General features: G+C 39.0%; 1 protein-coding gene across 1 annotated transcript in view; it reads right to left on the bottom strand.

Moving 5' to 3' along the window:
* LOC145770859 (adhesion G-protein coupled receptor G7-like) overlaps nt 1–16,007 on the bottom strand; it is a 46,312-nt gene that overhangs the window by 5,818 nt on the left and 24,487 nt on the right. Inside the window, exons 14-15 of the mRNA XM_082582600.1 lie at nt 15,841–16,002; nt 15,229–15,397 (exon numbers count right to left, since the gene is read on the bottom strand). Of these exons, the coding sequence (XP_082438726.1) occupies nt 15,229–15,397; nt 15,841–16,002 (331 nt within the window). The remainder of the gene's footprint in view (nt 1–15,228; nt 15,398–15,840; nt 16,003–16,007) is intronic.

The following is a 16,007-nucleotide window of genomic DNA, read 5'->3' as shown; positions in this document are numbered from 1 at the left end:
AAGGGGTTGGGAGGTATTTAATGTGAAACATGGGTCGAAATGGCAAAAAGCAAAAAAGAGATCCTTTTAATATCCCGGTTACCCATGACCCCAGTAAAAATTTACACTGTAATTTCATAGAGAATCCTGTGGACAACATTTCTACTAAATTTCAGCCAAAACCAATCAAAAATAGTGTCTTGGCAAGGTTTTAAAATTTTGGAAAATTTTAACCGAGAGCTGGAAACGGCCACATTTGGATGTCTATGACCTTTGACCTTTTAAAGTGACAATATAAACGATGTTGTTTGTTAAATATTTGGCAGAAGTACTATCACCTGTAAAAAAATTAGGTTCTTACCTAATTTACTTAAGCAGTAATGTGACCTCAAACATGGCCAAAAATAAAAAAATTGTGTCCCCTAGGCAGACCCCCCAAATTAAATGCTTTATAACTCTCGTGTTTCTCAATAAATTTCACTCAAATTTTGCAGGTGTTCATGATATAAGATAGTGAAAAGGTGTGTAAAATTTAGGAAAAATTGAAGAGGTTTAATTTCTTGACTGTGTGAATTGACACGGAATGGCCCAATGGTAAATTTTCAAGTGGCTGGTGGCAGATCAAGATCTCGTCAGATTACATTCTAATTTTGCACAATTAGTTTTAGTAGTAATTGGCAAGTTTTCCAACCCCAAGCTAATAAAAATTTTATAAAAAGTTTTTTTCACTTCACCCTAATGTGTATGGCAGAAAACGTTCGTAGGTTATAGTTGATGTTCACTTTAATGTATTATGTTAACACTTTGCTCCTCAAAGGGAGGCCAGATTTGCCCCCCCCCCTCATATTTCCTTTGATTATTTGAAGCACAATAACGCCATGCACTTGGTTTTTCTTGACTTTTCCTAAAATTGCCAGGCGGATCTGATGATATTAAATTTGATGCTAAAATTTGTGTAGTTTTCTTGTAAATTCAAGATTTTGGTGAATTTTTGCTATTTCTAGCTTACTTCCAGCAAAGCGTGAAATGGATTACATTGCGATAACAAGCCATAAGCTCATAATTGCTTCGTGCATCGATATGCGCGAGCAGAGAGAAACATCCTCTTGTTCTCCTTTGTTTGGTTTGACCTCAATAATACAAAGCGCGTTATTTCTTATTCTACAAAAGAAAAGCCAGTGATCACAAAGCTGTTAATTAGAAACAATAATAGCAAACGTTTTCTGCGTTATCAGCTCTACAAAGAAGAATCGCAATCCACGATCAAAATAGTAGGCTATGTAGGCCACAAACTATTCAAAACAGTTGTTTCAAGCAGATAATATTCATTGACGAATAAAAAACGTTACAATAAGAAATCTTCTCTTGGATAAAGGCACGAAAAACCTGGTTTCGAAATAAACGTTGTATGGAAATGCTCTCATTGACAAAACTTGCAATTGAGGAAATGTATCACTGCAAATGCTTTTGGGAGAAGCCGGAGAAATAGCGTTTTTGCAAACAGTAATTGTGAGATACACTAAAATTATGATATAGGCTCCATTTACACGTAGCAGCTAACTCGATGGCGTCCCTTCCCTGCTTTATGTCGCCTACTTGTTGTTATGTCCTGCATTTTTGTTTCACAGTGCACTGTGTGTTGTAATGTTGTTCCAAAGAGCGCAAAATAAAGATGATAATGCCTCATCTACATTTCAAAATATTTTGTAATGTAGACGAGGCATAAAGTAAGGCGTCACATAAAACAAACAACAATTAATCAGCTTTCTTGATCATTGATTCAACATCTGAATACGTTGCGCCAATGTATGAGAGGCCGGCTATTGTGAAGACCCGCCATTTATAAACGATCCAATTGTACCAAAAGTGGGACAAACTAGTGGATCAAAGAATGAATAAACAATGCTTAGAAAACTAAATCTAAGTGACGAACAATACCGATGTCTTCATTTATCTTGGAAAAATGCTGCCTAAACTTATCAACAAAAAATACCGTAAATAACGGTAAGGATCCTGAAAGCAGAATTTGCTCGACTTTGGCATGAATTTAGTCAGACATCTAATAATTCCACACATACAATAACGGGCTCTCAACGGCTGTAAGATCATACTAATCAACCTGGTTCTGGGCGGCTTGTGTAACAACTTAGGGGAAGACACTACTTGAAATGATGCACCACACAAAAGATTTTCAATGAAGACTGAGTCTAAAAAGCGATGTGGATTGTGCTGCACAATGACTTCAAGTTTAGGACAGAAAAGGCACAAAAATATCACGATAAAAATAAAGACTTTGTGGGAAATTTTCGAGAATCATAACACGATGCAAATACCATAAACGCGTAGTTTGCATGCTGCTCTAAGCTGGCCGGCAACCACAAAGGTAGACAATACAGGCAGTATATAATTCGATAACAGCGTAATAAACATTATAAATACGTAAACCGACAATTTTATTTTACAAACGTTTTACGTCTAATAGTGAATTTTCTCAACAATTTTTTGTGAAGCGCTTGCAAACCACGGTTTTGTAAAATAATTCATCATTATTATTTTTTACTTCTCGGATGTTGTAAAACGTCATCAGCAAAATCACAAAAAAACATTTCACTACTTCAATGTAGTAGGCCTAAGAATTTTTATAGAATTGTAGCCACGTTGTTTCAACAAAGAAGCAATTTTTTGGCAATATAAAGTTATAGAAAATAATTTGTAATCATGCAAATATTTGGAAAGAATCTAGTAAGTCTTCTCACAATCTGGCACAAAATGATTATGTTCATTGTATCTCTGCAATATTTTTTACGACAAACTTTGAAGCTTCGTTATAAGCATTTTTATCTTTGAAGTCAAAAATTAATTTTTTTTTTGGCCAGATACATAATTGCTGCCTTGCTGATACGCCTTTACGCGTATTTTTTGTGCTTCAAACAATAAGGACCCAGTCAGCAATCCAGTCCTTTTGCATTGATTCAACATTTGTAAACGTTAAATTTATGTAGATTTGCTGACTGTGAGTTATTTCACATTTCCTTTGTTTACGCATGTTCCTCAATTCGCTGTTGCATTGTTTCGACGCGGGCGGACTAAAAATGTATTTTCAAATTGATTGACACAATCTTCAATGAAAAGTGAGCTTCGAACTTAGCTTTGTTGATGTAAATGCTGTATTTTTTGTGGATGTAATTTATGAGTTATGTTTATAAACACCCGTAAGCGAAATGACTTATGATGTAGCCTGCATGATATTTGTGATGCTACTTGACACAAATCCACAATTTCAAAAGCACCTAATTTGAACTTAGAAATTTCAGATAATTTCAACAACTTGTTCAATTGTCTTTTCTCTACTAAAAATATTCATACTACAAACTCAATTGTAGACCTAAAATACACAAACGAAGATGTAAACAGCTATTGAAGCAGGCTAAGGTGTTACTTATGAGAAGTCTGGTTCCATAAAACTAGAAGCTAGCCATGAGTTTCGGAATGCATTAGCTTAGGACAAAAATGTAAAACAACAAACGCAGTTTTGTTTTTTTTCAAATTCGTGTAACAATATTACTCTGATTGTAACTATTTCAGAATCAGTGAGTACAGCCTGGAATAAGATTTGTTGGCAAGTTGTAAATCTTTATCAATGCAATTATTCGGCACACCGTACACACACTTCGTGCGGTTGATCGAGCTCTTTGTTATTCAGAATTTTGCATGAAATCGGATTAGCATGGTAATTAAATAGCGGCAAGATAAATCAAAATTGTCGTTTTTGGATACCTTTGCAAAAATTGAAATATCAAGTTTAACATATAAAATTTTAAAATAATGACTTTTTAAACTTATAGACAAATGATTTGTTTTCACACCAGTGCAACTTCTGTTGAAATAGCACCAGCGGATAACACGTAACAGCTGATTGAATTTGATCCAACAACGGCCCCCCCTTGAGCAGTTAACTTCCAAAAAAACGTTGAAAAGCAAAGGGTTAAATGCCGTCTGGTTGCTTGGTTTTATCTGTCTATTGTTTATCTATCTAAGCTAAATTTTAATCACCAAACATTAGTCTTAGATACGTTACACACTTTATGTGGCATAGCTACTGCATCAAAGGCTGATGTTAAAAGGCTGCAAAAGCTGATGTGCAAAAGCTGCAAAAGGCTGATGTCAAAAGTCATTAAAGGCTGCAATTAAAGGCTGATGGAGCAACAAAGCATCGGCTATAACGGTATTCCGAAACAAAACTTACTATTTATTTTTGAACATCATTGCTCTTGCCTTTTGAATAAACATAGGAAGCAATCCTTGTCGTACAACGTACATCAAAAACAAAAAGAAACCTGCGTGCAGTAGTATTGAAATGCTGCAGCACAAAACTTGATTAACACTAGAACGGCCGACAAAAAAAGTATACCTCCAACGGCCGCTGGTGTCGAAATCGACACTTTTCACAAAAACTTTATTTTTTCGCAAAATTAGCAGTAAGAGTTCGTTTTATTTTACAGTGATAAAACTATTTGAAGCACTTATTACTTTTGTCACCTATTTGCGCTGTTCATTTGTTGGTTTTAGACAAAAATTATGACGTTAGCTACCAGGTTTTGATCAGTTCGAAGCTTGACTGTATCTGTATCTTGACTCTGTACGATGATCTAAAAATTCAACAGAGAGAAGACATAATTATCATAAAAATAGCACAAAGTTTTCTTATTCAGGAGAAGAAAAACTCAAACAAGCCAACAAACACTTTACGCAGTGCAGCCTTTGCACCCTGTAACTTTCCAGTCACCATTATCACACTTCCCACTTTTCGACAGTGGCTGCAAATGGTAACTGTATTGTTTTTACAATTATATCCAGCACATTTTCCGCGTTTTCTAGATGGTCGTCGCTGGTCTTCTTCTCTCTGCAGTGTCGGCTTTCGTTTCAGCACATGAGCAGTTCTCAAGCTCTCAATGGGGGAAGGGAAGAACAAGCACCTTCTCGTGGTCCCTCCCGTCAGTACCATATCTTCAAGAAAAAAAGATATGCGAAGCGAAGCTTGTCATACTCGAGCAAACCAGGCCCAGGTTCAGCGCAGGGTGGATAGGGAAACGCCCTTCTCAGGGCGCGGCAGCTCCTCTGTCGAAAAGTACCGACGACCCACCGTACTGCAGCTGAACACCGAGGGCATTACGGCCAGCAAGCTCAGCATCATCGAGTATCTGGCCACAAAACATCAGGCTCTCGTCATTCTCCTCCAGGAGACCCACTGCACATCTGTGGATAAGTTGGTATTACCCAACTTCACACTCGCAGGCGCAACCATCAGCAGGAAACACGGCCTCGCCACGTTTGTCCATGAGCAACTGAGCTGGACGCCAATAGACCAGTCCAGTGCCCAATCGGAGATAGAGTGGCTATGCATAGACATATCAGGCTATCACATCATCAATGTCTATAAGCCACCACCCTCACGCTTAACACCAACAGCCATCCCCGTGTTCCCCCAACCCAGCCTCTATGCTGGCGATTTTAATTGCCACCACGTTGACTGGGGCTACAACACCACCAACATCGACGGAGAAAGCCTGGCCTCATGGTCAGCCCATAATAACCTCACCCTACTGCACGATCCCAAGGGTGCAGCGAGCTTCTTCTCCGGACGCTGGAACACTGGTACAAACCCCGATCTGGCTTTCGCAAGTGATGACCCAGATAATTGCCAACCGGACAGACGTGTGCTAGAGAAGTTCCCCAGGTCCCAACATCGACCCTCGATTATCACGGCTCCAACGCTCATAATGCCTGTCCCGAGCAAGCCTGTTAAGCGATGGAACTTCAGAATGGCTAACTGGGAGTACTATAGCATCCTCACAAATGAAGCCACACAGTATCTCCCATCCCCTCACACCAACAACGTGGAAGAAGCCTACCAGGACTTTTGTGATGCAATAACATCAGCGGCAAAACAATCCATCCCCCGCGGCCGACGAAAGACCTACATACCGTGCTGGGATAAGGAGTGCGAAAGCCTCTACTCCGACTTCCTCCACGCCCCTCAGGGCAATGACACCAACAACTCAGCCACAGCTCTGCTGGCAAGGCTGGACTCAAAGAGGAAGGAGCGCTGGACAGAAGCCGTTGAATCAATCGACTTCACGCACTCCAGCCGCATAGCATGGAGTACACTGAACAACCTAACTGGCAGATCACGTGCCTCTCGTCAACAATGTCCCGTTTCAGCAAATTCCATCGCCTCACAACTTGTGGAGAACGGGAAATACAAATCGAGAGACTGTGAATCAGATAGATCCGTCTTGCAAGAAATGACGGACCTCTGGAGGGTAACAACCCCAGACGGGGACAACATCTCGGGTGAGTTGACCCCGGAAGAATTTTCCGCCGCCCTCCAGCACATAAAGCCAGGTAAAGCCCCGGGCCCTGACCACCTTTGCCCGGAGCTGATACTCCATGCTGCTGCCTCCTTAAAGTCCTGGTTAAAAGACTTCCTTTCCTGCTGTTTGCGCCACCTGAGAATTCCCAGAATCTGGAGAAGAGCCCTTGTGGTTGCAGTTCCTAAGCCGAATAAGCCCCCATGGGACCCGAAGAGCTACCGTCCAATCTCACTGCTCTGCATCCCCTTCAAGATCCTCGAGAGACTCATCTACGCCCGTGTCGAACCAATAATAGATCCGCAGCTCCCCCGTGAACAAGCTGGTTTCCGACACGGACGATCAACCGTAGATCAGGTCACACTTATGACCCAAGACATAGAGGACAGCTTCTCGGCTAAGAAGAAGGCTGGCGCCGTGTTTGTTGATCTCACGGCTGCCTATGATACCGTATGGCATAGCGGCCTTACCTGCAAGTTACTCCGTCTGCTCCCTGACAGACACATGGTCCATATGATGATGGAACTTGTGCAAAACCGCAGTTTTACCCTCACAACCGGTAGCGGTCGTCAAAGCAGACTACGCCGACTTAAAAACGGCGTCCCACAGGGCTCAGTCTTGGCTCCTCTCCTGTTCAACATATACACCTACGACTTGCCCCCCACCATCTCCAGGAAATATGCTTACGCAGACGACCTGGCACTCCTGCACTCAGCAGGAAACTGGCAGTCAGTGGAGAGGAACCTCAGCCAAGACATGCAAACACTATCAGCATACCTCCAGAAATGGAAGCTACAGCTCAGCAAGTCAAAGACAGTGTCGGCGGCCTTCCACCTTAACAATCGGGAGGCACAGCGTGAGATAAACATCAACATTGATGGGGAACGCCTGCCCTACTGTGCCGAACCTACATACCTCGGCATAACCCTGGACAGGTCACTCACGTATCGCCGGCACCTGAAGTCACTGCGCAAAAAACTATCTACACGCGTCGCACTTTTGAGGCGATTGGCGGGTTCCGGCTGGGGAGCTGGTGCTAAAACTCTTCGTACAGCTACCCTAGCCCTTGTTCATTCCACCGCTGAGTACTGCGCGCCGGTCTGGTGTCGTAGTTCTCACACCCACCAGATTGATACCGCCATCAACGACGCACTGCGTACTGTGACTGGATGCCTACGCCCCACTCCAACGGACTGTCTACCCATCCTAGCAGGCATCCAACCCGCTGAGCTACGCCGTAAAGGAGCCACGATTTCTCTCGCTCGCTGCGCTTTGGACCCCGACCATCTCCTCCATGCAACATTCAAGAGACCACCACCTATAAAGCAGCGGCTGAAATCAAGACGCACCTTTGTGCCTGCCGCACAACAACTACTTAAGAACGCAGAAGAACTTGGTTTAAGTGCGGCACACTGGACGAACCATATGTGGAACACGGAGTGGCAAAATCACACCTCCACGCTCCGTGACTTCATACCCGACGCCGATCCCCACCCACCAGGGATGTCCCTCGCAAGGCTTGCGTGGGTCAGGCTTAACCGCCTGCGAACTGGCGTCGGCCGCTTTCGTTCGGACATGCACAAGTGGGGCCTGGCTCCTTCATCAGAATGCGAGTGTGGTGCCACTGAACAGACCGCAGACCATGTCATCCACCACTGCCTAACCCACCGGCCTCCACACGGTGCGCATGGTCTGAGGGTCCTGGACGACGAGACTGCAGAGTGGCTGAAGATTTCCTGCCCTCCAATCTAGCCTGGAAAGATCGCTCATACGCCATCATCAAGCTCTCAATGAGCTGGAGGAGAAAATCACGTTGGCTGATGTTGCTGCCGGAACGTTTTCTAAAAATAATCCAAGAGTTCAAAGCTGCAATATCTAGCATATTTGTCCAAACTGCAAGAGGCCATCTTTTACTTGCTGCATGTGTGGTGTATTTTCTTACCATTTCGTCAAACACATCAACTGCTACTTTGTTTTCGCTATAAAAATAGATCACAGGGTTTATTTTTCTCTGTTTGCATCAATACTGGGGCTGTCATGCATAGTGGAAAGGACAATTGCATTTTTTTGCACTGATAATTTACAAGCATGCAGCTGTTTGTTGAATTGTAGAAGAATTTACTGGAAAATCTTTCTCCTCCACCCTTGGTCATCTCCTTTGTCAGTCCTTTACTGTTAGCTCGAACAGTTCCAACAATGGATATATTTCTTTCCTGTAGTAAACCAGCAAGATTTACCCTAGTAAAGTTAACAGTTGTGACATTGTACCCGCTTTGTCTGTGTAAATTAGTGGTGATCTTGATCACTACATCCTCGGGGAGAAGCCTTCCATTTCGTTGCTTTTTTTCAATAGTTCCGAGGTACGATAAGTAGCCTACGGTACGGTATTGCATACGTATTTCGAATGAACCTCGGCTAATGCCCAGAATTTCATGCCAAACTGGTCTGGTTTGTTTGGCATGAACACGAAAAAAGGACATCTGTCTTCCATTGGAAAGAGCTGCTCATCGATTGGCAGGCTCCAATCCGGAGTGTAATTGTTTTTCTCATGCGCAACTGTTATTGTTGATGCAATTTTACAACAAGTCCTTCCAGTGGCTCTCGAATATGAATAAACTTATCTGTTGCAAATCGCTAATAGATTTGTGGAAGGTATTTCTAAACTCAGTAGGATGACCTAAAATCAAGCCGAGCGATAACACACGTCAAGCCGAGTGTTAAACAATTACCATGAGAAACGCTATAAGTAAGTGTGAAAACTATTGAATTAGTTTTTTCACACAGAAAATCTTTTATACTTTGCAAATCTTATTAAATTTTTATGAGGTGTCGATTTCGACACCTCGGCCGTTGGAGGTGTATCTGCACATTGTAGATAACATAAAAAGATTTTTTAGAAAAATACTACTAAACTATAAAGTGTAAGCAGAATTGGGAAGCTACTGAAAGTTTGAAAACGTTGCGATAATAATTAAGGCCCAAAATAGTGAACTAAATTTCTAAAAGTGTCGATTTCGACACCTCGGCCGTTCTAGTGTTAAGCAAAACGTAACTAATCACATGACCACTAATACCTTATTTATTACTAAGTATTATGAAAATATTTTGTTTACAAGAAAATATTGAAAGCGTAAGTATTGTCGCCACTTATTTGTTATTTTAAATATTATTTTGTCTTGATCACGCCATTAAGTTTGCGTTTGCTGGTTTTCACTTTCTTATAAATCCCTGGTAGTTTATGACATAATTTTACGTTTTAATAATCAAAAATAAACAAACGCTACACTGTATGCTGTACTGTAATGGTATCATGGACATTTTCTATATATTTGTTCCTAATAATTGTCAACATAACAATGATCCAGAACGAATAGGTACTACGCATCACATTATCGTGTTGGTAATTTTTTAAGGCAGTTTCTTATGGTATAGCTCAGGGGTGACCAACCAGTCAGTAATCAAGCTTCATCTTTTACAATGTTACTGTACTGTAACTGCAAAAAGCCGCATCATAAACATGAATATCACCCCATTTACTCACTCATACACACCCTTTTGCTCAGCTAGATTTATTGTGCATATTACTAGAGATGTGAGTCGGTTTTTGTTGCTTGTAAAAATAAAATAAATAAATAAACAAACGTTTTTTGCACATACAATCTGTTTAAAATTTAAATTTTGGAACAAGTTTGCACTTCTGCTTTTCAAATATATCAGTTCCGAAATAATCAAGACTTGGATAGGTTACAAAAATAACATTTTTCCACTAAACGTTTCATGGAAATCTTCCTTTGACTTCACCAATGATCCGAAAGGATGAGTATAGGGTGATAAAATAATCATTTCTTTACTTTTAATTTTTAATTAATTGTTAGTTCCAAAATGTTTAGAGTACAAGACTAAATTGGCAAATTTACGCTGATTAAATTTAAATTGAAATAACATGAATTTACCAATTTGGTCTAGTAATCTCTACTTTTTCATTGATATGTTAACCTATATCAATCGATTAGACTACACGCTCATCAATTAGACTTTAAAAAACATCTTAATACTCCGTATAATACTCACCATATAATAAGCTATACAGTATGCAATGAAAGAAATGATAAAAAGTGAAATAAATAAATAAACTGATAAAAAAAATTAAGACAAGCAGCAAAGGAGTTTATTGTAATTATGGTAACCACGGAGACCAAGTAGTCCTCTTCCTCGTTATTGGTAGCACTTGAAGTTGGATGGTTCATTAGAACCACTTGCTGAGCATGCGGTCACACTTCTGACTTACAGAACTTGATCAAAACGGCAGTAAACTAATTTATAATAAGTTATTCAGTAGCTATATTTCAACAGTTTCTTTTTTCAGTTCTTATGATAAATAAAAACAGTTGTTAGCTGAAAAAATGTATGAACCTTTTGGAAAATTGACAAAAAATGAAAAAAAAGGTAATATAACGTAAAAAAACAATGACTAAAGAAAAAATATCAGAAAAAAACGATGACTAAAAAATGTTTTTAACCATCCCTATGTAATAATGTATCACAGGCAAACGTGAAAAGGACAAAAATTTAGAAGTCATTTATTTCTACGCATGTTGCAATACAGTACTTAGTGGAGATTTTGGCAGAATTTATCGGAAACAGTCCTCTGCAAATGTGGCTTGTGTTTCTTCGTTGCCAATCGAAGCAATTTGTTCACATGAAAGTCAGTTAGAGCAAATCGATGGTTTGATGTCATGTATTTTAAGGTAGAAACTACAGACGTATGTTGATTCAAACATTGAAAATGACGTCAGTGCACCCCGTTTGACATTGAGGTGTTTATTTCATTGGCACATATTTTAATAACTCAATGGTCCCTTTCCTAAGAACAGGTTTTAGTTGATCCTCCTCACCAAGATCAATATTGTCCAACTTAGCGCATCTTCATCTGAAACTAGTGGGACGTTTAAACAGTCCGTTACAGAATTAAACGGGTCGAAGAGAAACGTAAATTGTTCCCTTTTCGGTTGTAGATTCCGAAAACACAGTTTTAGTTTTTCCAAGTGATACATAATGTCAATGTAAACCAAAAAAAAAATTCATATCCCCAATTTGTAAGATTTAAAAGCTCGGAATAGCTGTTATTTTTTTGCCATGAACAGTTTCAAACCATTTAAAAGCTGAAAGAAGCGAGAGAGTGCCTGAGTTTTTGACAGCCATCGTACAGCACATGGCAGTGGCAGGTCACCTGGAAGTTCATGATCTAGCTCAGTTATGAGACTCTTAAATAGCCAGTCACAAAGTAGTTGATGATTTCTGTCACAGGCTTCATGATGATGCTCGAATTTATTGTGAAATTTGAGAAATTAATGACGTACCAAAGTCGACTTAGGCGAGTTGTACCGAGCGTAGCATCCGCAAAAATCAGGAAAAGAGCTGCATGTGAGCATCGTTTGTTCTATAATTAATCAATGATGTCTGTGTGATGGCAAAAAACCGTAACGTTTACATGTCTACCTTAGAAAATATAGCAGTGGGGAGCTATCTCGTTTCTGGAGCCACTGTGAAGTGTATCTGTGGTAGTTATTGCCATCTTCACATATCGACCCACCAAACGTACCAACTGAGTTTGTATATGGTCCTAAGCTCTAGCGAGACGTAAAATCTAAAGCGGCTGTTTATGTAAAACATGCTTTCGATAACCTTTTGGAATCAATACGTAACCGCAATCACAAAAAGTACAATTTTTTACCATCTCATAGATACCATGGATTACTTATAAAACTACCGTACGGGTCAATTGCCCCTTTGCGATTTTATTTTTAATTTTAAGTTAATTATATTTTGCCAACAACCTCAATTTTTTTTTGTCTTACTATTAAACATATTATCTACTGGATGAAAGGTTTATTTTGAACTGACCCATAAGCTGAGAGTAGAGAGATTTTTCAACTACATTTCAAAGCAAGCTGTGGGGATAGATTGACAATACCTAACACAAACAAACTTTGAAGAGTTACCAAATTTCACCCATGTTTTGTCTGACTGCCACATTTGGCATTTAGTTCTTCCCAAACGTGTTTCAGATGCAACAAGTTGGGGAACCGACATCTCTTGTTTTCTCTGATGAGCACAAATTCGCAGCCAGTTTTGTCATAAAATCTTTTATGTTTTCAATAAGACAATATGCGTCTCGTGTCACAAAGTACAAAAGTTTAAAACATGAACTTCTAACGTTCAACTGTGAAGTTCCAGATATTCGCTGGTAGATGTACCATAAAACTAACAGTATTCAGGTAGTTTTCTAAACAATAAGGTAGTTGACTGGCATGATTTCTCAATGAGAGCTTCTCTGTCTACCATAAATCCTACTTTGTTTGTAGGTTCCTAAAATAGTTGCTAACGTTGCGTAAGCACTTCACAAAAACACGTTTGAAAGAATTGATTCCAGCAATGAGTGACTCAAATGAAAGACATTGCTAATGGGCATGCGCAAAAAAAACGGTTAAAAAGTCATTAGTAGGGCGATTTGTTGTTATTACAAGTTAGCCTACTTTTTTTGGTTGTACCAATTAACAAAAGAAATCTAGAACCAAAATTCCATGGTAGTGGGGTCAATATTTAAGAAGTTATAAAGTTACTAAAGGTCACTTTTTGTGCTTTTAGGTTACTTTTCATTTGTTAGGTCACTTTATTTGCTTACGTTTTTGACTAATTCCCCTATTTATTCATCTTTGATTGCTACTGGAGATATGAATTTAGATTCTATATAATGCCAAGACTTTTAACATATCTTCTTCTGTGGTACGGATTTTAGGTTTGCACAAGCCCATACTTGTTCATATCGCGTGTATTCCGAAAATTCGTAAACGTTAAGTAATTGTTTTAATGAAACAAATTGTGTTAACTAGATTTAGCCACTTGTTTTCTCTGCAACAGCTAAAGTGTTTGATTGACAAAAACTTCCTGCCAGAGAATGTAAAACATTAACCCTTTGACGGTTGGGGGGTCTGTCAATTCAACTTTTTGCTATCAATAGTTGTATCTCTAAAACCACTGAGGCTGCGACTACGAGACTTCTTGACTTTTCCTAACTTGTATTCACCTCTATTGAGCTGAAATTTTGAGCGAATAAAGGTTATAAATTGAGAGATATAAGGCATTTCTCAGCACATCCTTTGAAATATTTTATTTCCTATTGTTCAAAATTTGTCCACCAGCTGGATGAAAGTAATTAATTTGACCCATGTCTCGTTAATCCTAACTGTTTTACAGTGTGAAGGGAATTGGCTGTATGTAAACTTATGTAAAAAAAAAATTAATCACAACATTGCAATGCATGTTCATTAGCCTACTCTACCCAAAAATAATGTGTAAAACTCACGCTACAATTGCTTTAATCGCAAAGTCATAAGTCACCTCAACATTTCAACGTATATGAGTAGTTCTAAAATTCACCTAATTTTTGATTTTCGGATATGCTCAGCGCGAATAATTTTGCAACGTGAATCCCAAATTTTGAAACCGTGCCTGAAAAAATAACAGAGATATCACTCCTAAAGAATAAGAAGAATCGCCAGCCCCCCCCCCCCCCCCCCAAACTGAGCAAGAATCCAGGAGCACAACATTCTGAGGGTTAAACATGTGTAATTTGAATGTGTAATTATAATTTAAACACAAATTGAAACTAATTTAGATGTATTTGATGTTGAATTGCTGCGATTTCTTTCGCTTTCTTGTTTTCGTTGAATAAAGTTATATTTTGATTACTTTTTCGCAAAATTAAAGTCACTTTTTTGAGTTTTTGAGGTTACAAAAAAATCGTCATAGTCATCAGAGAAAATACTCAAACTGGCTGAAGCGACTTTTATAAAAGAAATTAAAGATACAATGATGCCATTTCCAAACATTTCCACCTTATTAATGCCAAGGGTCAATTGACCCCATTATTAATTTTGATAATAAAAAATTTCGTTATTGTAGGGTTAACTACCATCGCAATAACCCTTACCCATAACGCTGAATTTACACCTGTTGTCTTATTTTTGTCAACAGTATCCTCTTATTGAGTTTGCTTGTTATAGTTTTGGTAAAGCTATTAATTTGATTAAACTATATAGCCCTAAATTAAACTTGGTCATATAACTTTTTCTCTGGTTTATAACAATGACTTTCTAGCAATAGTCACGCTCGCAGATTCTCGATTGTCCTGTGTTTCGGGGAAAAAATATCACAGCTCTTGTGACTTTAATTGATTTTCATATCCTACAATCTGCATTTAGCCTGGTAGAATATAAAATGTGTTAAACATGTAGAAATTGATTAAGTTTATGACACAAAAATATCTAACTTGGTTAGCCACATTTTCACTTTATGTTTTCGAATTTTTTCGTTGGCAAAAACTTTGCCAATCAGATGTTGGAGAAGCAAGACAAGCTAGAGTATGTTTTTGAAATAAAAGACAAACTAAAAACTAAACAGAATTTTTTGCGTGACCACAGTGGCTTTTAAACTTTTCATCATAGTTGGAAGAATGTTTAAGGATGGATCATACCAACAATAGGCTACCAGTTGGGTGTTGGCCTGAGTAAAAAAGAATGTAGCCAGGAATAAGGGTGAGAGGTTAGATATGGTTTCTCTAGTTAGTTTAGTTGCAGTGTAACTAGTCTCCATATTAGTTAGCATTCTGCTTTAATAAATAGATTCAGTACCGAGGTATATAAACAAAGAAACTTTTTTCCTTCTCAGCGCAGAAAGCAACATGAAAAAGCCAATAAGCTCCACATTGCCCATTCTTGGAATGAGAAACGTTTTTAGAGCTTCAAACACTTTTGACTGAAACAAAAACTAAAAAACTACAATCATCATAAATTTAAAATATTGCTTGAGATTTTACCTTGTAGTGAATTCAAGATTGCAAAAACGTAGGAAAATGCTAATTGTACGCTTTCACTACAGCCTGAAGCAAACACTACGAATCCAAATATCCAAGTTCCTCCAAAAGTCAAAAAGAGTGTCCAGGAGATTAGAAAGTTGTGCTTGACATCAGATGTACGCCTGGAACTCTGAACAAATGTCATTGATACAGCATGTGTGGCAATGCAATGTCAGCCCTTTACCAACACAATCGAAAGAACAACCAGTTTTATATCTTACCTTGAAAAGCAGATGCAAACTTTTACTTTAAAATGTCAATTAAATACTACTGTACGATTTTCAGATAAATAGGTGCTCTTTTGTACGATCCACGAACATGGATCAGCAATAGCGTTACATGAAGGACCACTACTTTTAGACTCACTGGTGCCGGGACACTAATATCCTCTCAACGGTACTGTAGATCAGCCTGAGGGTCATAGCAACATCTCCCAATTGCTGCAGTCAGCGCAATGTTTATATCAAGGTCTGGGATCCACGTGCTCAGAAGGTCGAAACACTGAACAATGATTTATGATGTGCTGTGCTATTTGAGGTTTGCCGCAATCACAGGCTGGTGAGTGACACAAACCAGAGGAAACATCTTATGTTTGAAGCGACCATCACCAGTACGGAGGCGATTCAAAGTCACCCATTCTTTTCTTTGCAGGTCTAAGCAAGGTGGTACTTTAGTGTCTGGTATGACCTGGATCTGGTTGGGCCGTGAAATGGCTTCCCAGCAGTCTTTAAATGACTGTA

The sequence above is a fragment of the Aplidium turbinatum genome, chromosome 5, assembly GCF_918807975.1.
Source record: "Aplidium turbinatum chromosome 5, kaAplTurb1.1, whole genome shotgun sequence".
Taxonomy (NCBI): Eukaryota; Metazoa; Chordata; class Ascidiacea; order Aplousobranchia; family Polyclinidae; genus Aplidium; species Aplidium turbinatum.
This window is presented reverse-complemented; position numbering and strand designations above follow the sequence as displayed.